Source organism: Fulmarus glacialis, unplaced genomic scaffold (assembly GCF_000690835.1).
Source record: "Fulmarus glacialis isolate BGI_N327 unplaced genomic scaffold, ASM69083v1 scaffold3463, whole genome shotgun sequence".
Lineage (NCBI taxonomy): Eukaryota > Metazoa > Chordata > Aves > Procellariiformes > Procellariidae > Fulmarus > Fulmarus glacialis.
The window spans coordinates 2,637-29,489 of record NW_009202099.1 but is presented as its reverse complement, the minus strand read 5'-3'; the positions used below and the strand labels follow the sequence as shown (position 1 = coordinate 29,489).

Below are 26,853 nucleotides of genomic sequence, written 5' to 3'. Positions count from 1 at the left end.
ACCTTAATGATTCTATGATTCTATAAAAACCTGCAACACCTTTGCCTGGCAAGGTTTACTTCCACAAAATATCATTTGCTTTGACATACCTGTTCCAGAGTTGCCTGAGAAAAGCTGTACTCCTCGATGTTAAAGGCGTGTTTTACTGTTGGAAGAATTAATGAGAGCGCGTATTTAGGAATACTTCACTATCTGACACAACTGGATTTAAAGCATTTTAAGCTGGTACAAGTGTTTGCTCTTGCTTTCAAAGGAAAGGGGACAGCAATAATAATAGAAAAAATAAATTAAATAAATTTGGAACAGAAATGCAGAAGTACCACCGCATGGCAAATGTGTCAGTTATGGGAGACAAAATGATTTCTGTATGCATGGCAAGTGCTTAATTACCTTCTTCGAGCTTGGAAAAAGAATGTGAAAGTGACTGTACATCTTCTTTAGGAATTTTATATGCCAAAATAGAAGCAAAACTGGAACAAAGAAACAAAGCAAATTTAGCTTCAGGTAAAATCACTCAAAGCAAAAATATTAATATCCAAATAAATGGATTTAAATTCATTTTCTGAAGGTTACTCCAGGCATTTTGACCAGTCATCATCATACAAGACAACAGGAACGATGCAGTTCAGAAGACGAGCTGGTTTATAATCCGTCTCAGAGATCCAGGTCCAGGGGTATCAGCTGAGACCCACCTGAGACTGCTCTATGATTTATGTGCTCTTCAGCTACGATTCAACCATTTATATTCTGCCTATAAACTCATGAAAGAAAAATCGCTGCCTGGGACTCCCAAAGTTATGAAGTTTTGCCTTTCAAATGGACTCAGAGGGAGGACACGGGATCTCTCGGGATTTTGCATCATCCAGCGGTTCCTGCAACCCAGACTCCAGAACAGGGAGCTGCTCTACCCCACACTTTTGCTTCTGAAAAATAAACTCTCCTCCAAACCTCCCGCACTGAGGAATGCTCCTTACACGATGCCTGCAGTGCCCTTTTTGGAGCAAGTCTCATCAGCAGTCACCAAGCCAGACCCTTGAGTTCATACGGCAGAAATTCAAAGCTCTTCGGGGAAAACCAACCAACCCACCCTCAAACTTTGAGGAACTCCCAGAAAACGTTCAAGCATTTCTAGGTAAGGGCCAGTGACTCAGCGACTCAGATTTTAGCCCCGTTTCCCAGGAGAGCCCGACCGAGGAGGAAGCCTCCAAGCAACGGCTATGCAGAAATCGAGTTTTGCTTCCCCCGTGCTGAACATCTGCACGCAGGGCTCCCAGCCACCGCCCTGGCAGCTTTTGCCGGCCTGCACACTTCCTTTTTTTTTTTTTTTTTTTTTTTTTTTTAAAAATAAGCTACGTGTAAGTATTTTTTATAAATTTTAGTATCATGGCATTCCTTACCCAGTGCCAAGGAGCTGCTGAGAAATCAGGGGCTTGTATTAATATCAACGTTTTCTGCGTATTTGTTGAAGTTTACCTTTCCTGACGATTCGCGTTTGGGAAGATGTGCAAAATCTGGCTCTGCAGATATTCCACCTGCTGTACATCTGCTGTTTCTTTTAATTTCATTTCCAAGAAGTATCCTCTGCCAAACTTACTCTTCAGGTGTTGGACAGTACCTATACATCTACCAATTGCAGAGAGAAAGTAAGAGTTGTACATGTTATACCACACTGAAAAAGCAGCCTAACTTCTAACAGACCCTTTTAGCAGTTTACGTTTAATTTTGCTCCAAGTTTAAGGTGCAAAAAAATTGTCTACCTATATTTTCAAAGAAATATATTCTAGTGGACAGCTGTCCTATCCTCCCTGCCCGCAGGGGAGGGCTCCGGTGGTACCTGAGCTGCCCGGACACCAGGATGGCCACACGGTCACAGACAGCATCCGCCTCTTCCATGTAGTGAGTGGTCAGGATAGCTGCTCTCTCCTTATTCTTAAATGCTACTCGAATTGCCCGCCTACAAAACATAACCAAAAAAATCCCTGAATAAAACATTTAAAACATTTGGCCCATAACAGTAAATCCTGGGTTAGTAGGACAAGAGGACTGTGATGGTCAAACACAAACCCTTTATTTTATGGACCAATACTACTCCCATGGCAACAATTAACATCTGATTTTTTCACAAAGATGACTCAAATCTCATACTCCTCACATGATTTTCAAGATTTCTTTTGACTTTCAAGCTTTTCATCTCCAAGCTGTTCTGGGAGAGGACACAGATGAAGTGCACCTGGCGCTAAGGCAGTGTTGATTCCCTGTCTATGGCTCTCCCTGGTGTTAACAGGGATAACGCACATATAAAATCGGGCAAATTCCCAAAGAGAAACGAGCCTGTGGCAAACCTAGCCCCGGCGGCACTCACCACATGTGCTGCTTGGCTTTTGGATCCATCCCGGTTGACGGTTCATCCAAGAGTGTGACCCGAGGGTTGCCCAGCATACTCAGGGCAAAGCACAGCTGGGAGGAAGGTAAAGGGAAAGGGTAAGGACGCAACGGCTGCTGGAGGCACCCAACACGGCAGCTCGAAAAGCTCCCCCATACCTTGCGTTTCAGCCCTACGCCCAGCTTCTTCGTTGTCTTCTGCAGGTGGTCTTTTAAATCCAGGGCACTCGCGATGCTGCGGAAGGGGGAGGACCGCATGTGAAAAGCTGAGAGGGTGATGGTTCAGCTTCCCCCTCATCACATAGTATGCAGTCTCATGTGAAGAACTCCGTTACAAATATTAGTATATAAAGTATAAAAAAGAGCAGAGCAATAAGCAGAATCGGAGCTGGGCGCTTCCATACAAACCCACCTGCCCCGTGTCCTAGAGGAGCCCAGAGTGACAACCTAGAAAGAGCTCCAAGCCCTGGACTCCCCGTCCTTGCAGCCTCTGCAAAGGTCACTGTTAGCACTTCATAACTTTTAAAAAAAAAAAAACAAAAAAACCAAAAAAACCAAACAACCTACAAATACCAGTCGAATTTTGTGTGGCTGAAACTGTATCTCCTAACCTACAAATTCACACTTGCTGAATTTGCTGAAAAGATCCAATCAAACTTAAATGAAAGAAAAGATTGCATTAGGAGAAGTGAAAAACAAATGCTAATAAAAATATAGCTAAACCTTAAACATTTCTGTAATAAACTACTTACCGTTTTACGACTTCCTTAACATCAGACTGACTCATTCCTTTGATAGCGCCATAAATTTCAAAGTGTTCCTGCAATGTAATATCTGGCCAAAGTGGGTTCGTTTGAGGACAGTACCCCACAAATTTCACTGAGTCATCTTCGCTGTTCAGGCCAAAAGAATAATCTCCCATCAGAACCTGCAAGGAAAATGGATAGACCTTACTCGATAATATTATAAGTTTCAAAACTGTTTTTGTAAAGTTTCAGAAAAAAACACTTGGGAATGCTTGCAATAATAATAAAAAAAATTAAATATAGATTCATTTTCTATTTAGTTTGTAGCACGTAATGTACCTGTCCACTGGTTGGCTCAGTCTCTCCAACGAGCATATTAATTAACGTGCTTTTCCCAGCTCCGTTGGGTCCTAACAAACCCAGTATTTCTCCTACAGAAAGGACGACACAAAACATTGCCCATGAGGTCAGATAAATGGGTTCAGGAGTTGGTTTTGTAAATAAAACAGCTCAACAGCATGCAATTGAACTCCAACCTTTTTTTACGCAGAGAGAAACATGTTTCGTTGCCACTTTCTTTATCTTCCTCCCCAGAAGAAATTCCTTTCTTTCATCAAACTCTTTGTGCAAGCTGCTGACCAGGATTGCTGGCATCTAGTAGAGAAGAGAGAAGCGGCTGCAGATCCCAGCAGCTCAGGGAAACATCTGAATTTGGGTTTTGGGTAGTGCCCATGGGTGCACGGCATTACCTCCTCGCTTTTGGGGCTGCTCAGTATTTCTTGGACTCGCAGCCTCTCCGCCTTTACGTCTTCATCTTCGTTCTCATCATGTGGGACGTCTGGGAATTTCCAGGTTTTGGCTTTTGTAAAACATTTTCTAAGGGGAAGAAAACAACATGTTTCGGCATTCAGCTGGGATTTGCTCACTGCTTTGATGCAGAAAGGAATTTGTGTTTGCCGAATCCAGGAGTAACACATTTATGCAGCACATAGATGCAACTATGCCATCTTCTTGCTGAGCTCTTTGTTGGGGTATGGCATCTCTAGCCATGCAACGGGAAAGGAAGCTCCCCTACTTTTATATAGGGGACATCCTTAGAGAATTCCTGATTTTGCACTGATATAACTTAAAAGGAAGTGAAAAACCTATTTCTGCACTTTATTGACTGAATTTCAGACAACTAACGTTAGGAGAACAAATGCTTTAGACACTTGGGATGGGATATAACCACAGGTATTTTATTTTCTGCAATACCCCCTATAGCTATACACTGCATACTCCAGTTTATTTACCAGCATTGTTTTTAAAAATGGCTTCTTTGGACTATTACTTTTTAAAAGCCTATTCAACAGACACACCTGAAAAACAGATCCTCTCTAACTGTCCTTCCTCCATTCTTCAGCTCGAAACATCGCAGTAGGAAGAGCCACACGACACACTGCAAATAGGGCTAAAACAGACAAATACAGTTCTGGTTACTTGGAGCGCCGCCAGCCCTCCGAGGCTGGTGATCCTATAGGTGACCCTATAAGTGATCCCACCAGTGCAATGAGTGACAGGAAGCACCAGCTCTTCACCACCATGGGCTGATGTTTCCGAGAAGATGAAATATATCATTAGGTACTGCTCAGTGGGTCGATACCGAGGACGCACAACCAGAGTCTGCTTAGATGTAGTAGCAATTATTTGGTTTTTGGAGAGAGACGGGACTTGCTCCATCAGCACAGACTCCCATAATAATCAGGATTAATATCGGAACCGTTAATAAGACTCTTGAAGCAGCAGATGTTGAGCTGGCGGGCACAGCAGTTTTACTGATACTGTTCGTGCTGCAACAGGTTGCAAAGCTGCAGGCTCCAGCGATGCTGAACATTAAAACCAATCTTCGTTAACAAAGATGCCTGAACAGAAGGGGCCTCCCAGCAGGAGTTAGCAATTCTCTACAGCAAATATGGCAAATAATCAAATAACCATGCTTACAGCTATAACTGCTACCAGGAGCCGGTCCCACGGGTCGTAGTATCCTCCGTCCTTTCGCTTGCCTTTCCATGAGACCTGACAACACAAAAAAATACGTTCAGGTAAATAATCACCTACCAGAGACTGCATATTCTACATCGCACTTTAATCTCAAATCAGCCATTTAAGTTAAGCTGCTCAAGCCCTTTCTGAGCTCTGCAGAGACCCTGCTTGCATGAGTCTGACACCAATAAACTTCCATCGAAGTCCCTGGAGCTGCTCCCGGTTTAAAGCCACCGACTCCCCACTAACCCATCTCCCATCACTGGATTTGCCCAGTCCACAGGCTGAGAAACGCATGGTTTTCCTTTAGATATTTAATGGAAGACTTCTTTCTTTCCTCATTTTAAAACTGCAACACTTTGCTTACAGGAAAAAGGTGACTCTTCACCAGCAGTTGCTGTTCTTCATGTGTTAAATGGCTATGGGTGACGTTACACCACTAGGCAGGTATCTGCTGTGCCGTTATCATTAGAGACGCCCACCCAACCCCAGCCGTCTACAAATGCTCTGGAGAGGATCTCCTGTGCCCCCTTACCTTTATAAAACAAATCAGACAGCCAATAAGGGGATAAATAGGAATGAAGATGGAGAAGACATAATGCAGGATGGTGGTTACCAGGTAATAGTCCAGAAAAAAAGCCACTTCAGTGACAACCGTACAGAGCAAGGCTGTCTGTACAAAAGAAAAGGAAAAAAAAAAGGTCCATTTTCATTCAGTTCAGACTCTCTAAGCATAAGTTATTTAATTTGAGGCACATTTTTTAAAGGTTTTATCATTTAGAATATGGCAGTAACAGAGAGACATCAGCAAATGTTTCAGATTTCTTGTGCATTAAGGACACACAGTTAAATAAAATAAGTGGAAAGCCTGTTGTGGCTTTGGAGATAACCAACCTTCCTAGCTAACCAAAATCAAGTTAAAGTTACTCACGACTGAAAATATAAATGACCAAAATTCTTTCGTATTCTGGACTTTTTTAAACGTGAAGGAGACCACATAAGTGAAGAGCACGACTGACGGGACATAACCAATCAGGCAAAAAATCTGCAAAGATAGGAAAGGTTTCTCAGGAAATGTACAGCAAGAACCCAGGGGTGAATTGTTTGTATGAGTATCAACTGGAATTACTTTAGCGTGCTACGTAATTCTGGATTCATCTTTGTCACTTAATATGATATATTTTGCCACCTTGGTACATACAGCATATACTATTAAAGACACAAATAAAAGAGTACATGGAGAGGCAGGAACCTTACTCACTCAGTTTCCTTTAAACTATTTCCCTTTTTTTTTTTTTAGAACACAGGCTCTCATAAATGTTACCTGAAGATTTTGGCAAATATTAGGAATTCCATCCTTCAGCCTTAGCATTTTTGCAGAAATTAAAACAAGGGTAGATACACCGGTAGAAAAATAGCCCTGCAGCACAACGGTCACATCCCAAACCTGATTAACTCAGAGCTTCTGGGAAAGCAGCTAGGAAAATCTGATTCTTCTCAATTACAGCCAGTATCTCGGGGAAGCCCGCTCAGAATATAAAAGACATGAAGACTTGTAGTCTCTTCAATTTAATCATATGCTGCAATTCATTGCAGGCCTGGTCTGTGTTCAAAGTCACTGTAACCTTGTCATTAGCAACACGCCGATGCAAATGGAGCAATTATCAATCAGCAAAGAGCACAAAGCAGACTGAGCAAGCAGGGCAAAAAAAGGATGGAGCATTTCTTTGGAAGATCCTGGTATTTTAAAGCTCCATTTTATTCCCGTTCTGAATGAAACTCCAAAATTTGAGTATTTTTCCCCAGGAAAAGTGGTACTGTTTTGCCTTTGGTGCAGCCTGACTGGTACCTCTGTGCCAGCAGCCTTTAATTAGGTATTTTCTCTGTATATCAGTTGGAAAAAGTCTGTTGAACCATCTAGTGAAAATAAACACTTGTAGAAAACAACAAAACCCTGCTTTCACATGCCCATGTGTGCTCCGGTCCCCACCGCACTCACCACAGCGAGGAACTTGCCAACGTAAAAATAAACGCCGTAGTGAAAGGCGAAGAGACTGCCTATCATCAGGACAAGGATGGAGAAAAACAATGGGAGGTCAACAACGGCTTGCCCAGTCCAGTAAGCGGAGGGATAAAGCCCCGCTATCTTCAGCTGCGTGTACGCTTTGATCTGCAACGGGAAAAGAAAATGCGGTGTTAATTAAATGTTAATTAAAATTAACACTATGTTAATCTGCCTCGGTGCGTGAGCAGGATCTTGGTATTCCCTCTAATACACTGCTTTTACACTGACATGGCATCAGTGTGTTACCCAACTACTGCTGATTTTAGCTGCCAAAGAAGCAAAAAGCATTTCCACGGAAAGCAAAAGGGCTTATCCCAAATCTGCTCTACCCCAGGCAGCAAACAGCAGTCACATCCACACTGCCTCTCATGGCAAAAGATGCTATTTCAAACACTTCTTAAGATTTCCCTCAAAATCCCAAGGTTTTTAAGCTCTTGTGCAGTCTATGAATCCACATCTGGGAGTTTACCTTATGGTTTTCTGCATTGTCCATGGCAAAATAGGGTGGCATTCCAGTAATAATGATTCCCAGTAACACAGCTTCAAAATAGATCTCCAGTCTGAAAATTGTGTCTGGAAGATTCTGAAATATAAATCAGATTTCTTCAACACCAGAACGTCTGTGAAATGCATTGAGAATTGGAACAGGACTGTAAATGCTAAAACATATATTCGGTGCGTCTCAAGATCATCTGAGCTGCAGCATGAAGAAAAATACCTATGGAAGTTTTTGGAGTATTTATAAGAGCACCTAATAAACTCCTAGAGCACTTCTCTCCTGCAGCAGGTCCTCTTTTCTCCTAACGGCCACCCCAGCCCCGCAGAGGAGGCACAGACCTCCAGCATCCCCACGCTCAGCCTCCCAGAATCGCAGGTAACCTGTAACAAACCCATAACAAATTCCCAGCAGGACATCCTCTTTCCAAGCCCCTTTTTCCTCCGCTTCCTCAAACCGCAGAACAAAATCCCAGCATCTTTCAAGTCCTCTTCAATTCTGCAAAGGTCCGTACCACCAAGGACTTACTCCACGGGCTTTGGCTACTGGGGCCCAATCCTTCCCGATGGTGCTGTGCAGAGGACAGCCCTCGGTGCTGCAGACAGTCCCAACCAGCTTCTCCCTTCGTTTACAGCACATTTTTACACTCCCCCTCTCGCCCCAGGGATGCTTTGCCACTCGCCGTGTGTTTAAGGGCGATTTCTGCCGTGCAGCCCCGGGTGCTGCTCACCTGAACGAAGGGGTTGCTCCAGATTTGAATGCTCTCCGTCACGTTTAAATTGCGCAGAAGTAGATTGCTGACAATATTCATCAAAACTGGCAGGGAATGCACCATGGTACTGTTGAATACGATCATGAAAACGTAGTTCTGGAAAGGAAAGCGTTTGCTATATTAATTCTTCTGCATGAAGGGTACTATCCTGAGAGGGCTCTCTTATGGGCTTAATTAAACCTGAACATTGGGAAAAAATCTTTGCATAATAGAGCATGCTTTGCAGGAAGCTCTGGGCTGCTCAGGGTGGTTATAGCACGTAACCTAATTCAGGAAAACAGCCATGCTCATAGAGAATAAGTTATTTGGAATAAATTCCCAGAATGTTTTATGCAACAGTGACGCTATGACAAATGATGCTCCAGACAATTAGAGTCTGAAGAACAAAACACACAATGACCTGCACTCGTATGTTCTTTGCTAATGCATTTAAAAAACAGACAGGCAAAAATTTACATTAGTTAAGGGCTGCACTGTCACACCAATATTAACAGTTTGCAATGAATAAAAACGGGAACAAGAGACAGAGCTGGCATATTGCAAAGCAGTTCCTTTGTTGGAGATTAAATACGACCCCAATGTTCAAATCTTTCTGACACTCCTTCAGTGACCACACTGCAATGAATACTTACAATCCGAGAAACTAATTTTTCTTTACACATGAGAGCACCATGGAATTATACTTCTGTCAAATTGTATAATTCAGCCAGTATAAGTAAAAAAAAAAAAAAAAAATTCCTACGCCAGGTCTCTTGCGAAGTAAAGTATTTCTCTTGGCTTTTTGTATCCTTGTGGGGAAGAAAGGGGGATGGACGTTTTATTAGCCTACCATAATTATCATTATGGAAGAATATTTATTTTTATAATATTTCCATCCCGTTAATCCAAGTCCTCTTTGCAGGCCTCTTGTAGAAGCAAAATTATATGATATTTTTTGATTATATGACTCAATACGTGCCTTTCAGGCAAGAGCACAACAAAACCAGCCCCTAACCAGCTGCTTGTCTGCTCTTTGGGATACGACCGAGCCAGCCTGTCCGTCTCACCTGTCTGGATTCAAGGTCAAACACGTTTAAAGCTGCGCTGTGAGGTGCAGCTGAGATGTAATCACTGTCATTGAACATCTCCAAGAGTATGTTCATGCTCCCAAGAGAGCGGACGATGTCATCGATATCCGATTCTGGTGTAAGAAGAGAAAACAACGTGACTACTCATCACCACCTTGGAGGATTTTACACAAAATTATTGATGCATTTTCCCACTTATATAACCCTACGATGAAAGATCACTGCTTCCTTACACACGAGCACCAGAAAGAGTCCTCTGCTATTTGAACAACATGAATGCTTTTATTTGGGCTTCCCACTCAACAGCCTCCAAAGCATTCAGGAACAGTTTTTGGTTATATTCTCCAAATAATATGTGAAAGTCAAATGCAGCAGTGAGGAACTGGAGGTGCCAACAAGCACTATCAGGATACTCAAAGTTTCAACTGAACAGAGAATTAGCTAAGAGAGCAGGACACCAGCAGCACTGTGATACAGTGTCCAGAGAAATTAAGTTGTATTAAGCACAAATTCCCAATAGCTCAAACAGACGCTCATTTCTATTGCCCGGATCGCTGTTACGCTCTTAAAACACCCTAAGTTAAAACAAAAAGGAATTTTCCAAAATGCTTTGTAGCAGGATTTCAATGTTGATGTATCTAAATGTCTCCCTACCCAGTTCCTTCACATGGGTCATCTTTTTGTCTCGAGACATAGCAAGCACAAGGCTACCTGACATGGGAGGAGGAAGAGGATCTCCGAACCAACTCCTGTGGCACGAAGGACACTCAACTCTGTACCCTCTCTGGGTTCTTGGAAACTCTTCATTTGGGTTAATTTCAAGGAAAAAGTTTGTCTCCAACCCCAAAAGTAGCACACACCATCCTTCCCCACCACGTGAAATGCTAGGACGAGGCGGAGACAGGAGCTATCCCCGCGGAGCATCCCTGCTCTCCTACCTGTGGAGTTCTGCAGCAGGAGACGACTCCTGTACTTGTGATAGTCCTCTCCGGGCCTCAGCAAGTACAAATCTGGGGAAAGTTTGATAGCAGCTACAGAATTTTTGATGATGTGGTGTATGAAAAACAATAAAATCTGAACTACAAGAAAAATCAGAAAAAGCAACAACCTGAAAGAAATAAAAGTTTTGGTTTTATTAAAATTCAGCAAAAGCCAACCCAGTTTATGTGCATGTTATTAAAACAACATCTCCCTCGCCCCGAAAAAGCATGTGTTCGACAGTAATACTTGTTATTGTTGAAATGTCGCTATGGGAGAAAAATTAATCGCATCCTGCCGTTTCTCTGGTATCGTTCAAACAGGTTTTGAGAATTTTGTATACAAGTGAGAAAGCCCCAATACTTACATAACTCTCACGCATTTATTTTCCCGCTTGAGACTAAGGAAGTGAACTTTTGCTATGGTGGAAACCTGCTTCTTCCAGAGGGCTGTATTGCTCATTGCTAGCGCCTTCGTCTCCGAGAGCATCAGGAGGCTCTGCTCCATATCGTCGAGGGATTTTGTATCCATTTCATCCTGCACTTGCTGGGAACCGAACACGCTATAATCTGAAAAAGAAGAGAGGAAAACTCTACAAATTTGATGCTCTATCAAAGCTACGCGGTTTGAAATGGCAGGGCTGGAGAAATTCCTGGCTGGCTGTCAATTCCTTCCCCTTGCTATTGCAGAAACTATCTCATCTCATCCCCATCTCTCAACTTAACCCCAAGCTCAATGACACCAATCTAGCCCAAAGCCCTGAATCACCCACACAACAGATGCTTAAGGCAGATGATACAAATTTCTGCCACTCAAAAGGTGCAACTTGCCCCAGTTTCATACCATTAGCCTATGCATGCACCTGTATTATTCAGTACCAGCATATTGAGCTGTTAAACCCTCTTATACCCACACAAAAGCTTTGCAGAGCACGACAGTTTACTAGTCTGTATCACAAAGAAAGCTCTAGAAAGATTAAGATAGCTTAAACCACTCCAAGTTGACATCAAAAGAAGAACTGATTAATTCTGGAGTAGTATTAAGTGGTCCCAACTTTTCATTTGAATTGGAAGTTAATTTAAAGGAGGGAAAGAAAGACAAGCTCAGCGATTTCAGCCTTAGTTGCAGCTACTAATACTACTGTTCACGCAGAAGGCTGGAAACAAATTTTATACTGTGCATTTACGATTTCTTGTCTATTAGGAAAATAAAGCACATTTTAAAGAGCTGGCCATAAAAAGTGCAACTGTAAAGCAAAGAAGTTAGATGTAAGTACACTGGATGAAAAATTAATTACTGCAGAGACAGCCAATAAAAAGCTTTTCCCCTGGATCCTCCTAGAATCACTCCCCACCCAACTCGCTGCTTTTGCGTGTTTTTCATGTTAAATATTTCAAAAGCCTGGAATGCCCTGAGACCGAAGGGGATGCAGCACTGGATGTAGCACTTTGCGAGAGGATGTTTTTATTCCTACCTCCACAGCAAAACTCCTTCTGGCAGTGATGTGGCATGGGCAATTCTACACTACACTAATTAGGACTGAATCAAATATGAGGGAAAAGAGGAAAACAGCCACGGTCCACCCCACCTGCTTGATCGATCTCTGCCTCAACTTCCAGCTTCAGATAGACATCCTCCAGCGTGGTCATGGAAACGCCGTAGGTGATAACGCCCAAATGGGAATGAGTGTCGAGGTCAGAAAACAAGCCTAGAGACAGAAGCGAAACATACTGGTTGCTCTGAAAGAGGATCACATCGTCTTCCCAAGAGATCTTTAAGCTCATCAGAGGCATCCCTAAAGCCTTCTGCACGGTACTCTGAACAGCAGGTAACGTGTAAATATGGTTGCTTAATTATGAAGACACAGATCATGGCTTAAGAACCAAGGTTGGGATAAGCTCCTTTTAGCACAAAACTTCAACCTTCGTGGTCAGGTATGGGAAACGTGGCATGTTTTCCCAAAGCCGCAGTGTTTATGAAAACCACCTCAGCATCCTAAAGCTCCTGGGCTCAGAGCTGCCTCCTGCACAGGGATCGCAGGACAGCTCGTCCCACCTAGATCCCTGCCCAGGCAGGAACAGATTTTCCAAAGAAAACCACTGAATCATTTTTTTATATATATAAATACCCAGATCTGTAAAGCCAGCTTGACTGGGCAGGAGATCCTGGACAGCATGCGTAGCTTGAAGACCAAAATGATGTTCAGAGTGAGAGCACTTATTAGCACCTTGGGCTAAAAAACGCTATTGGGCTCTTGCTAGTCCTATGAAGTGAAGGACTTGACAAAATGAGGAGCTTCAGAGCCAAGGTCACATTGAAGGGAAATGCAAATGCGTAAAATGGGAAGAGCAGTCAGATACCCAACGATGCTCATCAGATCTCCACGATTTCTTCTGCCCCAGTGGCTGCGGCATATTCCTAACCTCGGCTTCTCCTTCAAATAGTTCAGAGGAATTGATTCAACCTTGCATAAAGACGCCTCTTTTTCAAAAGAACACGCAGTGGCTGATAAAGGTAAAGCTAATAAATTATTAACTTGTTAAATGCAACGGGGAAAAAAGCATTTATGAAATATGAGCCGCATTCACATCAGTATCGATTCTCCCTTAGCTTTCCACATAGCACAAAGGACACGCCGTTTCTTCCATTTTCTCCTGGAAGGTGAACAAGGAGCCCATATAGGACTGATCAGATAATTGCTGCCATCTAGTGAAGCCAACACACCCGTTCCACGCTCCCTCTCACCAGTGGGTTTTAAGGCAGTGACACAATGCTCTCTGCGGCTCGCAACAAGGGGGATTGATTATTGTAGGACTGGCTGGAGGCCAGCCCTGCTCACTAACATGCTCTGCGATAAGACGATGCTTCTGCAGGACAAGGGGATTCTCGGACAAAAGCGTCTCTTCACCCTTCTGCTAAAAGCATCTCCCCAGCACTTGCTGTCGGGTACCCACATCCCTCGTAACATACCACAGCCCCCTCGGAGGGGGCGACGAGGTCCTCACTCGCCTGAGAAAGACCTCGCTGACCGAGTATCACCCGAATCAGCCAAACAATGGATAGGTATAAAAACACATAAATGCAGAAGTGACAATTTAACAAGAATTGCAGGCTATAGCCACGCCTGATGGATTTCTCTTCTGCAGCCATTCAAGCCTGCAGCACAACAAAACCATCAATACCTGCGAACTTGTCCATGTCCTTGAGCGGCAGGGTGTACACCAGCTGCTCGTCGTTCTCTTGGATCAGGCTGGCTGCAGGTATGTGCTGTCTTATCAGTGAGGTTGTAGCTTCCATGTTGCAATAGGCATCGATGTGCATACTAAGAAAACGCACAAGAAATTGGGTTTTTAAAGCTTGCTTTTCTCCTTACGCCTGCATCAGGACTAGCAGCCAGCAGAGCACCAAACATTCAGTATGAAGATGATAAAAGGATCTTTTTTGGGGGCAGGGGGTGCTATCTTACAGATTTCAACAGAAAACAATAAAAAAAAAGATACATGATGTCATGTAACAGGTATCACACAAAAAGAATACCTCAAGCGGTAGCCAATTCCCCATTTGCTTTTGAGAAAGAGAGAAGATCCAAGGCATTTTAACATCCCTTGAGAAATCACAGCTTTACGATCTAGAAACAAAAAACAAACAAAAAAAAAAATCAGAGGACTGTCAATTTACTCCAAAAAACAACTATATATTTCAAATAAAGGCATGTACCACAGTTAGAGAAGCATCACTTTTTGCTCTATAATGTGACCCTCACTCAGGGACTGGGTACCCAGGCTGGTACCCAGGGGGTTGCGGCAGGACTCACCGGCGAGGATATCCGCCTCGTCCATGAAGTGGGTACTGAAAACGGTCACGCGATTCGCTTTTCTGTTCTTCAGTAGGTTCCAGACGATGTGCCGCGAACAGGGATCCATACCCGCAGTCGGCTCATCCAGCAGTAAAACCTTTGTGCAAAAACAAGCAGCGTTTGCAAAGCCAAATCCACGTGCAAGGTATTGACCTCAGGAAATCCCACCTAAGTAACAGACACGGGGCTTTCTGTTTGAAGCCTGCCCGTTAGTCCTCTGAAACATGTAGGAAACATCCTAGAGTAAGCAAGGCAGCTGCCTTCACTATGCTTTGAATAAATTCATCTCCTATTGTGACAAATGGAAAATCATATAGTAAGTTAATACCATAGTCTGTTTTATTCCGTTTCTAATACAATTACATTTAGCTAAGGATTCACTCCTTCTATTAAGGGATGGTTAAATATACACACATGCTTTTAAAATCCCAGTGAACTGTCACATGCATCATTTTTAAATACAGAACTAAAAGCAGTCCCCATTCTTACAGGCCAGAAATAATAGATCTGTAACACAAAAGAGCTCTCTGGCTCCGTCCCTGCTCCAAGTGCCTGGACAGTTTTGCAAGGAAAGTCTCGGACAGTGTCACTGTTGGGGGCTACATCTCACCTGCCAGAAACAACGTAAAACTTGTCATGCTATTTATTTCACAAAGAGATCAAATCCAGAGCTACTGCCATTACCTAAGCCATTAACATCCTCAAGCATAACAGCTGAGCTATTGAAGCGATTTTAATTGTTTAAACCACAAATGAGGGGGAGAAAAAAGTGACAGTTGCTCACAGCAGTAATTTCTGCATCTTACATATTATTATCTGCATTAATCGGTTTTGACAAGAGACATCAACCCTTCGTTGTATTAGTGACACCGAGTCGGGAACGCCCCCATCACACCCACCTTTGGGTTCCCGAGAACAGCAACTCCCACCGACAGCCGCCTTTTCTGCCCCCCGCTTAATTTTTTAGCTTGGTTGTCTCTGATAGGCTGCATATCCAAATCCAGCAACACTTTCTGCACCTTTAAAACGTTAAGAAATACATTTACTGTTAAAAAAAAAAAGCTATAAATTTTTTTAACCAGATTATTAACAATTAACATTCAAATGAACTGTTCCTAATTCACAGAGTATTCTCTATCTGAACTGCTAACAAACCTGTACATCCACAGCAGGGTCTTAAGCTCCAGCAAACCTCAAGAAGTTAAAAGGTGTCTATGCTTGAACACAAATGCTAGGATTTAAAACGTTTCAGAAGCATTTTAGTTCCCTAGGAAAATTTAACAGTTTATCTATGTAAAAACATCTGTCTGTACTCTGCCTCCTTGTCTGTTATACTGTAAAGTAATATTCCCCTGCAAATTTGTCTTAAGGAAATCTCTGTACAATGTAAGGCTATTTTGCCCTACAGGTTAAAAATGAACATATAAGACAGTATCTGTGCCCAGCTGACTTACCTCTTGTATCAAATCATTCTGCGGGATTCCTTTAATTGCAGCAAATATGGAGAGATTCTCCTCCACAGTTAATATATCGAAGTGTATGTCGGACTGGGGGCACACACCTGCTATTTTTCGCACTTCAAGCATTTCATCAATTTCAGAGACTTTGTGCCCATAGACAGAGACGAACCCTAAAAAAAAAAAAAAAGCCAGGAGCAATCAACTGAGAGAGTTTTTTTTGTTTGGGTGTTGTTTTTTTGTTGTTGTAGGCGTTTTTTTGTTTTTGGTTTTTTTGGTTTTTTTTTTTTTTGTTTTTTTTTTTTTTTTTTTTTTTTTTTTTTTTTTTTTTTTTTTTTTTTTTTTTTACAGCTAGAGCGCAGGATAACATGGACATGAATCTAAAGTGGACTCTTTCAGACATTATCCAGAGAAAAATCTGAAAATCTGATGCATCCCGAAATAACCACAAAGGTTAACAGCTTTGGTTTTCAACAGCTCTGGTACTCAAAATTCCTAATGCCGGAGCAGCTCACCGTCCGTCGGTGGACACAGCCCGCAAAGGATGTTCATCAGCGTCGTCTTCCCGGTCCCGCTGTGCCCGAGCAGAGCCGTGATCTGACCTTCGTAGATGTCGAAGGATAAATCTGCTCCCCGAGGCAGGCGCAAGAGAAAGAGGAGACGTTAGCGATGTGCTCGTGGCACCCGGAGCTGGCTCCTACCGCAGAGGTAAATTCAAATACTGACATATGGGGTATGCATTTACTCGCTGCTCGAAGGGACGCTTACCTCCACACCCCAGCACGGGACCAGCGGGGCTGGGACAGTCCCTGCACTGGCTGCAGGGTGGCCGCGTTTAAAAGCCACACGGGGAAAGGAGATGAAAAGATCAGGGAGATGGGGCCGGGAAGATCGTATCACTATAACGACCCGGGCAGAGGAAGAATAACGGGGACGATGTCAGCAGGCTTTCTTTAGTGATGGAAGGGCTCCTCTTTTTGGGATAGCGTTTTAAACAAGATTACTGCCAAAGCGGTGAGGGAAAACACACACAAGCACAGCTGGCATTCATGCTTCAAGGTCCCACCCCACTAAAACAAACCAAAAAGCCCGAACTGAAACACAAAAGACCACTCAACAATTCAGCTATTGCTCCTCTGCATCTGATAAGCAGCTAAAAAGCTAAAACGTTCTTACTTCTGAGAGCCTCCACAGTTTCCCCCTTTTTCCTGAATGTTTTCTGAACACAGCTGATTCTGAAAGAAGACATGTCATTTTATAAACTATTTTAGGATCTTTATATGTCATTTTGAATGACCAACACTCGGCAACAGGCACAAGACATCCATGCTAAAGTGGCACTAGACATGTTAAAGACCCATAGAGGCCAGTCAAGAGACAGGGCATCTTGTCGCAGAACTTAATCCATCTCCACTCTAGTATCAGAAAGCTTTTTCTCATCACCTTCTAAGGTATTTCTTATGACGACAGACTGAATTATTTCAAATCTGTGTTTCTTTCACACGGTAGAACAATGCACTAGAGGTTTCCCAAGCTGGAAAGGGCCCAGCTACTCCCCGATAATTTCACAATACAACAGAGAACAAAACAGACAGGATACGGAAAATAGGTGTTAGTACACCAGACTCCAAAGATGTGACTACTGACAGCTCTTGATCAAAGTCAGGCAAAAGAAAGCGGGTGTCTTTCTCTCTAAAAAAGGTAAAAACCTTCCTTCCAGCCTCAGTGTTTTTCAAAATGAAAAAAACCAACCCGTTTATCTGAAGGCACCATGTGAAGGGTGGGCTTTGGAAGCCTGGCCACCCTGAAAACGGGGATGGGGAGTGGATTACAGGTGTGAGTAGCGGGCATGAGAACTGGGTATGAAAGAAAACAAAACCTGTACATGTAAAGATGCCAAGATACTGCGAAAATGATGGAGAGCTGGTGAAAGGATGCTATGGAAAGAGTCCAGGGTGGATGAATAATGCAAAAATGGCCACAATGTTCTCACGTGAACATCAGGATTAAAACTGGACCCTTCAAACTATGGCAGATGCCCAAAGAGACATGGATAGCGCGGACAACGCAAGACTCATTCTGGTCACTAAGCTCAAATATTTCCTTGAGACTAGCAGAGCCAACCAGGAGGAGTGAAGGCGCAGAGTTCCTCAACTCACATCAGGCTACGCCATTGGAAAATGATGGAAACAAGGGCTAAAAGAAAGATACTGAAAATAATACCTGAGGCACACTAAAAATACATGACAGTCCAGATGAAGGCAACAGGTGACACAAAATGCAACGCGAAAGATGAGAGCATGGACATCTATTTTTCAGTTTTGTTTTACCCTCTTGGATGTGGCAGCTGGGTAAAACCATCATGAAGTTCTCCTCTGGTCTACGGAGAACACAACAGCCTTCACGCAAACCCAGAATTCAGCTTTTTCTCCTCAAACGTGTGTTACCAGAAACTAAACCCTCCCAGAAGAGTAGGCGTTTCAACATCTGCAACCGCTTACGCCTCTCGTGGCCTCAGTGAAACTGAGGGAATGGAAAACCGTCCAGTTTTGAGAGGACTCCAACTGAAGCAATACAATCCACAAAAACCCTTTCTTTAAGCCCAGTGATTTATCCTTGGAGAACATCCATGTCGTTGATGGTGGGGCTTCATTGAAAATGGAAACTAGCCGTGCTGTGTGCGTGTGGAGGACTCTGCAATGCATACCATATGCTATTTGAATCCAACAATTGGAGAAACAAGAGTGATTTTCAAATTACACGTTAAGTGTCAGGGACCCATGTTTGCTAAACCGCATGTGGGACAGGGCAGGAATCGTACCTGATGGCTTCTTTCCCCTGAAATTCGGAAGGCACGGGTTCAATGATCTCACTGAAACTTAAACTGCCGTTGAAGCTGCTCTCGTACAACTCCTTGTAATTTTTCCTGCGCTTTGACCAAAACGAGGGCTTCATAAAGAAAAATGGCGTGCGGCGTAGTCCGAACTCCCCTGGAGAGTAAAGGGAAAAAGACAATTTCTTAACAGTAACTGCAGATATTCCTCAGCTTTCGGGTTTCTAAAAAAGCCATGAGCTACCCTGCTGAAAGCTGAGGAGCCAGCCCACACCTCCATTCTGGAGGGGTTTCAGCAGCCAAGTTTACACGATCTGCATTTAAGCCACGGTTCCCATCAACACTGCTAGCAGGTTCCTGTTTTGCTAAGTATTTAAATACATGTGCAAATCTCTTTCTACACAGGAGAAATCCCCAGTGCCGAAAGAACAGCGACTCTACAGGCAACATAAAGCCAGAGAGATCAGAGGCAAAGGGAGCTGAAGGGTTTAACCAGGCATTAGTCGCAAGATTAACAACTTTATTCTACGTTTCATGTTAAACTTCTGCCGTCACAAGGAAAGGCCTGGAACAGGCAGAGTGGTCTTTAATTTTCAACCCTGTAAGAGCAAATTGCAAAGGCCGAGGCAGTAGTTAACCCAGTAAGGAAGCTTTTCCTTTAGAAAGAGGGAAACAAAGTTGAGCTGGCGTACCTAAAGGCCATCAATTCTAAACACGCTAACACCCCTCCTCACATCTCACAGCTTTAATAGAATGTAAATTCTTTCAGCTGAAAGCATTCTGAGTCACGGCGTGAAATATATTTGTAAAGAGCAGCATCTCCTTTCTCCACAGTTGAAATTAAGTCAGAAATGCCACCAGCTGCACCAGCCGTCTCAACCTGGGGGGCTCAGGGCTTCAGGAATTGGGGATGCGAGCACAGTTCAGTTCAATTTGTCTCATGAACATACCTGGGATAACCTGATCAAGGTAGACAGCTACAAGCAGATAAAATACGCTATCCAGCACCAATAAAATAAGAGAGATAAAGAGTGGGTAAGGACCGTGATTTAGATTTGAAAATGTTGCACCATCTTCATAATCTTCTAGATGCATGACCTGCCAGCAAACACAGATAAATGGAGACGTTACGCACCGGCACTGTACCAGCCTGGAAAGACATGACAGCACGGTGCAAAACTTAGCAACAGAAAAAAAAAATATAATGAAAAAGCGACTGAGATCACAGCAACGAACACAAAGAGTAACAGTTGCTTGACGGTGCACTGTATTTTACCTGATATTAAATTGCTGTGGGAAGCTACTAAAATAGGCATTTTTCCCCACCACCATCAGTTTATGAAAAAAAAAAAAAATTAAGAATATCTACATCACTACCTATTTGAAAATGGTGCAAGCCAAATGAGCATGATGAGGTTGCAATCGGAGGAGTAGAAAATTACTTACCTGCGCGACACCGATCAAGAAGCTGCACTGACATAAGGGGCTGAGAATCCACACGAAAGACTTGGGGAAATCTTCCAGCAGGACAATATTAAGGCCCACAAACCCAAAAGCCAGCGTCGCCAAGAACTCCACTATACCCACGTGCTTTGACTTTTTAAATAGAGGTGTCAACATAAGTGCAAAGTAAACCTAAGGACAGATTAAAAAAAATATAAGGTGGTACTATATTAAAAAAAAAAAATACAGGGTATAGAAAGACTAACGTAAAAAGACCATAGCTTCAATTTTGCCTCTGATAGTCGTATCATTTTCCTGGTATGGTCACTACAGCGTTCCCCCACATCCCACACTTCCCTCACAGACCCTCGGGAGGGACAGATTTCCCAAAGATGCCAGAGCACAGAAAAAAATTATAAAAGAAAAACAAGGAGCCGTATGGCTGAGCGTGCATATACGCCCAGGTTAGTACACCTTCTGTAAGTGATAGGCAGTAAACAACTAACTACTTCTGCACTGGTTGCTTATGAACTCAGACAAGCAATTTGCTGTATAAATTAATTCTCTGACCTTTAATTAGGGTTCTAACATTACACTATATAGTAACAGCAAATGTTTAGAAGAGGGCATGGTTTTGGACTTCAAAACGGTGCTGTACAGACTGTGTTTTCAGTTTAAAGGCAGATGATTATAAACTTTGGTATGTCAGTAAGGAAAGATACTTCTCAGAGCGATGGTCGAGAACTGTCCAACATCCCAAACCGGAGCGGACCCCGGTAAGATACCCACCACCGCTTGGTCCTACAGAAGCGACAGTTGTTCCAAAGGCTTTAGCAGAGAGAACAAGATCAGGTCGGAAGGGAAAAAAACCCACAGGGATGGGATGGCCCAATTCAACGAGACCAGGAATACTTACTGAAGAGATTCCATACAGGAAAAAAAGGAGAAATATCACAAAGGCACTGCTCTGGGGAAAGAGGGAAGAGGCCGTCGCAATCACCGCCATAAGAATGGACATGACAAAAATCAGGCTCATGTAGAGCAGCACCCAAGAAAGCCTAGGAACAAAAGGGGGGAAAAACGAACAGAAACCAGTCAATGAATTCTCAGCCTGAATTACTCACACACAAAAATAGCTAAAACTACCATTCTTTAATATTCCAGACAGCTGCACCAAAGGACAAGCTTGCAACAAAACAAGAGCCCCCAAATAAAAAGAGCTCTTGTAAACATCCCTGTAATTGTTCTGGGCATTAGAGCACACACATCAATACCCACAGCATCAAAAAGATACACAATTAGATGATTCATGATTTTTTTTTTTTTTTAAAAACTTGCATAATTAATTCCCTGATATAATCAAAAGGAGTAACTGAGTAGTAGGTTTCAATAATTAAAGAAATTCTATTTAAAATTTAATACACTAGTCATTCCAGTAGCTGGGCAGGGTAATAAAATCCTTTTCTTTTTAAAAACAGAGCTATAAGTCCATGAGCAATTCTGACCTCAGGAAACAAGGGCGGTTTGTGTACAGGTAGTAAAAAATGACACATCTTCCTCAGAAGCAAGTTTCTGAGTTATATTCGGTGGTCGATCAAAGCTGCATGACCAGCCTGCCTTTGCAGATCGCTCCCATTTCACACTGGGAAAAGTAAAATGATTTTCTCCAGACCAGAGATGCTCAATACTGATGGGCGAGGGGCGAGTGGGGACAGCGGACCAACGCTGCGGGTGAAGGACTCAACTAAATAAGATTTGTCACCAAGGACGTACCGCAAACAAACAGAACTGAGTGCCAGAAAAGAGCTTGGGTGCAGAAATAAAACAAAAGCAACCAGAAAACAATAACCCCGAGAGCCCCAGCTGGCTGTTACGGTGCAGCAGGGAAAGCTGCTAAAACGCCGTCGGCCGCTGCAGCGAAAGGCAAAGCTAAACCCGCTTTTATCTCTGCAACTATCAATGATTTCCAATTAGTACATCCTCTCATTTGGAAAAAAAACACCTCATTATATTGCATAGGATAATTTCCATCACGGTAAGGAAACAAATTAAAACCTGTTGCTTAGACCACTCTGTCATGTTAAAATTACAGAATTAGAGTCATTTAATTATGTGTCGAGGAAACTGCTGCTAAGCTCTGAAGAGAGACCGCAGGTTACCTGTTGAGCCTCCAGAAAAGGAGCTACTGAGCCAAAAATATTTAAAAACAGTAAAAAACAAACTACATAAAAATCTCACACATCATCACATTTAATCCCTCTAAGTCTGGCGTGACTTTACATGCATAAATGCAACCAGTATTACTCTGGTATTTACTCATTAAAATCTTCCTATTTTCACGATACTGCAAGTATCTCTCTTAGATTTTACAAAGTATCTCCCTTTTAGCCTGTTTTCAGTTAGTAAGACTGAAAACAATTAAAAAATCGGAGGATGGGATAGAGGAGTTTTCCTAGAAAGTGGGTTTTTTTTTTTTAGTATTTCCTTATATATTTTATATTCCTTTTATAAAGAACGGGTTGTACTCTTCCTATTTTCACGATACTGCAAGTATCTCTCTTAGATTTTACAAAGTATCTCCCTTTTAGCCTGTTTTCAGTTAGTAAGACTGAAAACAATTAAAAAATCGGAGGATGGGATAGAGGAGTTTTCCTAGAAAGTGGGTTTTTTTTTTTTAGTATTTCCTTATATATTTTATATTCCTTTTATAAAGAACGGGTTGTACCAAACACTCACGTACCAAAAGGCAGTGTCATGAAGTCCCAATATTTTTAAGAATTCTTTCAACTTCCTCTCCTTTTCTGCCACAATATGAATTGCCAAATAATACCCAAACGGCGAGAAAGCGATCACTAGGTAAATTAAAATGATCGCACGAGGAAAATTATCTATTTCCACCACCGCAGCCTCTCCCATGACCATTGCTCTCGTCAATTCGAGTTGTTCCCAAACCGACTGATTAGTCTTCAGCTGAAAGGAAGAGAAGGAGGAGTTATTTTTGCTGCATTTTCCCCATTTTACAGCCCCTTCGCACCCAGCGGCAGCGACCCCGGCTCAGCCCCCCCGGGCCAGCGCGTCGCACCGCACTCAGCCCGGTCTCCATCCCCGCCGACGGGGAGAGATCTGGAGCCCCCGAAACCTTACTGTCCCCAAATCCCAGTCCAAAAACACGGGAATTGGAGAATATCTGAAGACCCGGAGAGAAAATGAACAATTTTGCAATTCCTATCACCTAAAAAGTTAAGAATCGCTCTCACCGCGAGCGGCACGACGGGAGAGAAATAGGGAAAAGGGCATTGCTGACAAATACTGACAATAAAACAGTAAGGCAAATTCTGCAGCCCCTTTTGGTACAGCATCTTAAACAGTATTTTGGGGCGAGCACTGTCAAGCCTTCGCGTTTTGACGACCGCTGTGATGTGTGGGTCGGGCTCATTCGGACACAAATGAAGACAAACGTCCATATTATTCAACCGGACAAGAACGCTTCTGTGCAAAATATGGCAAAACACACGTGAAATATTCTGCATGCTCATCGGATTCAAGCTGATTTTTGATATGGCATTTTACACAATTAATGGACAACATCACAAAACCAGTCAGAGCCAAGGCAGCCCGCGGATTTGAACCTCCGCGGGTTTACCACGCTATTTGTTCAGACTCACCTGTATAATGGCAGCATCGATGCAGGCTTGCAGAGCCGTAAATCCCGAGCTCCAGTACGTTACCGATTCACACCCTTTCCGCCGGTTGGAACAACTGGCTGCAGAATAAACCAAGGCATTTTAAAATGCAAAAAGCTGGAGTTACAGCTGTCCTATCCCCAACGTAAAGATGGTGCAGCTTGAGGCGACCCCTTATAAATGGTGGAACCAACTTCCATAAACCAATGCAGGCAACATCAGGTCAAAAAAAGAAAAAGCGGGAAGGATTTTTCAGTTTATCCCCTTAGAGAGTACATGTAAGAGCGTGCACGTTTACCTCTCGATTCCATATAAATGGAAGACATAGCGACCGAATCGGGAAACCTCAGCTGGTAGGACATGGCATCGTTGAACACTACACCCACGAAGTTGGAGGGTTTGAAAGCACTTGCCTCTTGCAGCTCTTCTTCGCTTAAATACTCCTCTGTGATGATGCCTGCGAGATGGAAGAAATTATCGTGTTGATTGAGGTATCAGCACAGCAGGAAGAAAAACTGTGCCACGCTGTTTTAAAGAAGTGTCATGCTAATAATTAATGATTTAATTGGGTTTGGATAAATATAGGGTTGTATTTTTGTCCCAGCAAAGGAAGTATTTTCCTGAACAGAAACCTGCAGGAGTGTCGCTCAGTAGCAGGGTGGGTAATTCAAATTTACCCCTGAGCCTTCCCCTTTTTTCCCCATTTTTTGCTGCTCCGAGAGCTTCTGTGCCCCAATCCTCTGCCGGTTACCCAAGAGTTTATTCTCCAGCACGAGTGCTTTTCAAGCAGGGCAGATTAAATCAGTGCAGAGGGCTAAATACATGAAAACATGGTATTTTGCCACTGACTTCAGCAGAGGACAGGAGGAAGATGCGAAGGCGGAAAGTGGAACCGCCTGCCCAAAGCGGCTGAGGGCACCCGTAAGGAAAATGCAGCTCTCGGGCTGGGCTGTTTCTCCCCGGTACCCTTGAAGCATGCAAACCACAGGGAAGAGAATCAAAGGTACCAAACTAAAAATACATCGGAGTGGTTTTGGAGAGATAAGTTCCCCCTAGATGTGTCAACTGTGCAGGCAAAGCACTTTAAAAAAAAAAAAAGAGAAAAAAAGAAAAATTGCTTTCAGAAGGTGACAGTGTTAATGGGAATCATCATTTAAAAAAAAAAAATAAATTTACAATGTTGTTTTGATAGTAACAACAGCATAGAAAACGCGACCTAATATATCTGCAGGACAGTATCATCTCCTGAATTTGCCCCAGGATGTCACAGGACAAGTACTAATTAGCCCCAGAGCTGGTCAGGGGCCTTTTGGACTTTGCATTTGGGTCCTCCAAAAACCTTTCTGCAGCCACATAACACTTGTTGGCTGCCACAGGAGAACGCGAACCACTGAGACGGCAGTGCCAGAACATTCGCCAACCAAGCAAAAAAACCAAAAAACAAAAAACCCCCACAAAAACCGCCTTCACAGCCTGTTCTCTATCTGCGATGGAACAAAAAAAATGCTTTTTTTCCTATCAGCAGCAGCAACAGCGAGCTCCCTCTTCAAACACAAGCAACGGCATGAGATATACTGAGAAAAAGAAAATGCTTAGGTTCCGAGTACCATCTTCGAAGTTATCAAAAGCCACTTTCTTCATGATTTCTCGTGCCATTCGGGTTGGCGGTGTGTATCCGATGACAAAATTCACCAGCATGGAGGTATCCAGAGTGCCGAGGTTGGTGTTGGCGACCTCGCCGTATTTCCTGTGCGGATGCATCATGCTCATCAGAATTAGCCAAAACAAGAAAAAGAGTGGGAAAAGGATCTCCTGTACAAAGAAAGAAATAAATATGAAAACTTCAAAGACCAGTCGTAGAAGCAAGAATTTCCAAAAGTTTATCTTAGTTACACGAAGCTTAAAGGAGGGACCGTGAGTTTAGTTACTTGAGTGTAAACTTCCCTGCACCTTTTCAATGCAACAGTAATTTTAATGCCAAATCCTTCTCTGGCACTGAAGTAGGACTTTAATTGCATGCATTAGCCTAAGGAGCCACTTTAAGGTACAAAGGGATAATTCTACATGCTTCAAATATCAGCAAACTTATGCTATTTGGAAAGCAGCAAAACACAAATCATGAACCATTAAACCAGCCTAGCCAAGCACTGTACTGTCTCTTCTTCACCTCAAAATTCATCTTTAAGTATCATACACGTCACCTGTGCACAGGGCTAAACTGTTAGATAAAAATCTTTTGGAGAGATCTAATCCCGCTATACTGCTCAGTTAGGGGTGTAAATGTTTTTAAAAGTGCACTAAGATTGCAGCATTAATTCAAGAATGTTTTCTGGATAATGCCTTACACATTAAGATACAGTTTCAACCAAAGGATCACAAAATACCTTCTGAAAAAGCCTATTTCAAAACAAAATTCAGAGCAGACCTTGAAGCTTCAAAAACGTTTTAACAAAACTGAGCATTACCTCTGACTCAGGAGCCACTTAAATGCAGAATAACTGCAGACAGCAGTAAACAAGCACTCTGCTTACCTGCACGCTGCTTTTTTTAGTCCTACACTTAATGAGACAGTTCTTGAACAGGAGAGCTCTGGTTTGTCTCCACACTCCTGCTTCTCTTGGAGTAGCTGGTGCCATTTTTCAAGACTAGTTTAAGGGAAAAAAAAAAAAAAATCCAAAACCCAAAACTATATTAAATGACAAAATAATTTAAAAAGCAAAAGCCAGGCAGTTACAGCATTCAGTATCTCGTATTTTTATATTTTCATATAAATTTTTCATTTTTAATTTTTCATATTTTAAATGCCTTCCAATATATATGCTAGATGCCCGTTAGATGAAGAAATTGGTAGTACTCATTTGCAACAAGGGAGCTGGGGACACTGGCTGGGAGAGGCCTCGGGATGCCACCGGAGCATCCCCCCAGAGGCAGGATCAGCTCTACGCAAGCTCACAAGACTCGAGCCAACCTGGGCTTATTTTCATTTTGCTACACATAAATTACAAACCAAAGTATTTCTCTCAGAGCACAATTCCAGTGTCCATCACGTAAGC

General features: G+C 42.8%; 1 protein-coding gene across 1 annotated transcript; it reads right to left on the bottom strand.

The window, feature by feature from the left end:
- Positions 1-89: 89 nt before the first annotated feature.
- Positions 90-26,436, bottom strand: ABCA5 (ATP-binding cassette, sub-family A (ABC1), member 5; the record flags this gene model as incomplete). Its single annotated transcript, XM_009574155.1, has 37 exons — positions 26,332-26,436; positions 25,408-25,612; positions 24,099-24,257; positions 23,783-23,880; positions 22,858-23,087; positions 21,034-21,175; positions 20,121-20,309; positions 19,625-19,772; positions 18,663-18,831; positions 17,018-17,076; positions 16,357-16,467; positions 15,839-16,014; positions 15,284-15,403; positions 14,343-14,481; positions 14,066-14,156; positions 13,711-13,850; positions 12,117-12,236; positions 10,896-11,097; positions 10,489-10,658; positions 9,530-9,663; positions 8,442-8,579; positions 7,685-7,798; positions 7,150-7,320; positions 6,082-6,195; positions 5,686-5,823; positions 5,109-5,183; positions 4,487-4,578; positions 3,878-4,004; positions 3,665-3,782; positions 3,468-3,559; positions 3,135-3,310; positions 2,542-2,617; positions 2,363-2,457; positions 1,835-1,954; positions 1,474-1,623; positions 391-470; positions 90-145 (listed from the first exon to the last, which is right to left on the bottom strand). Coding segments are annotated over exons 1-37 (4,839 nt in total), but the record flags the coding sequence as incomplete, so codon positions are not given.
- Between the last annotated feature and the right edge of the window lie 417 nt (positions 26,437-26,853).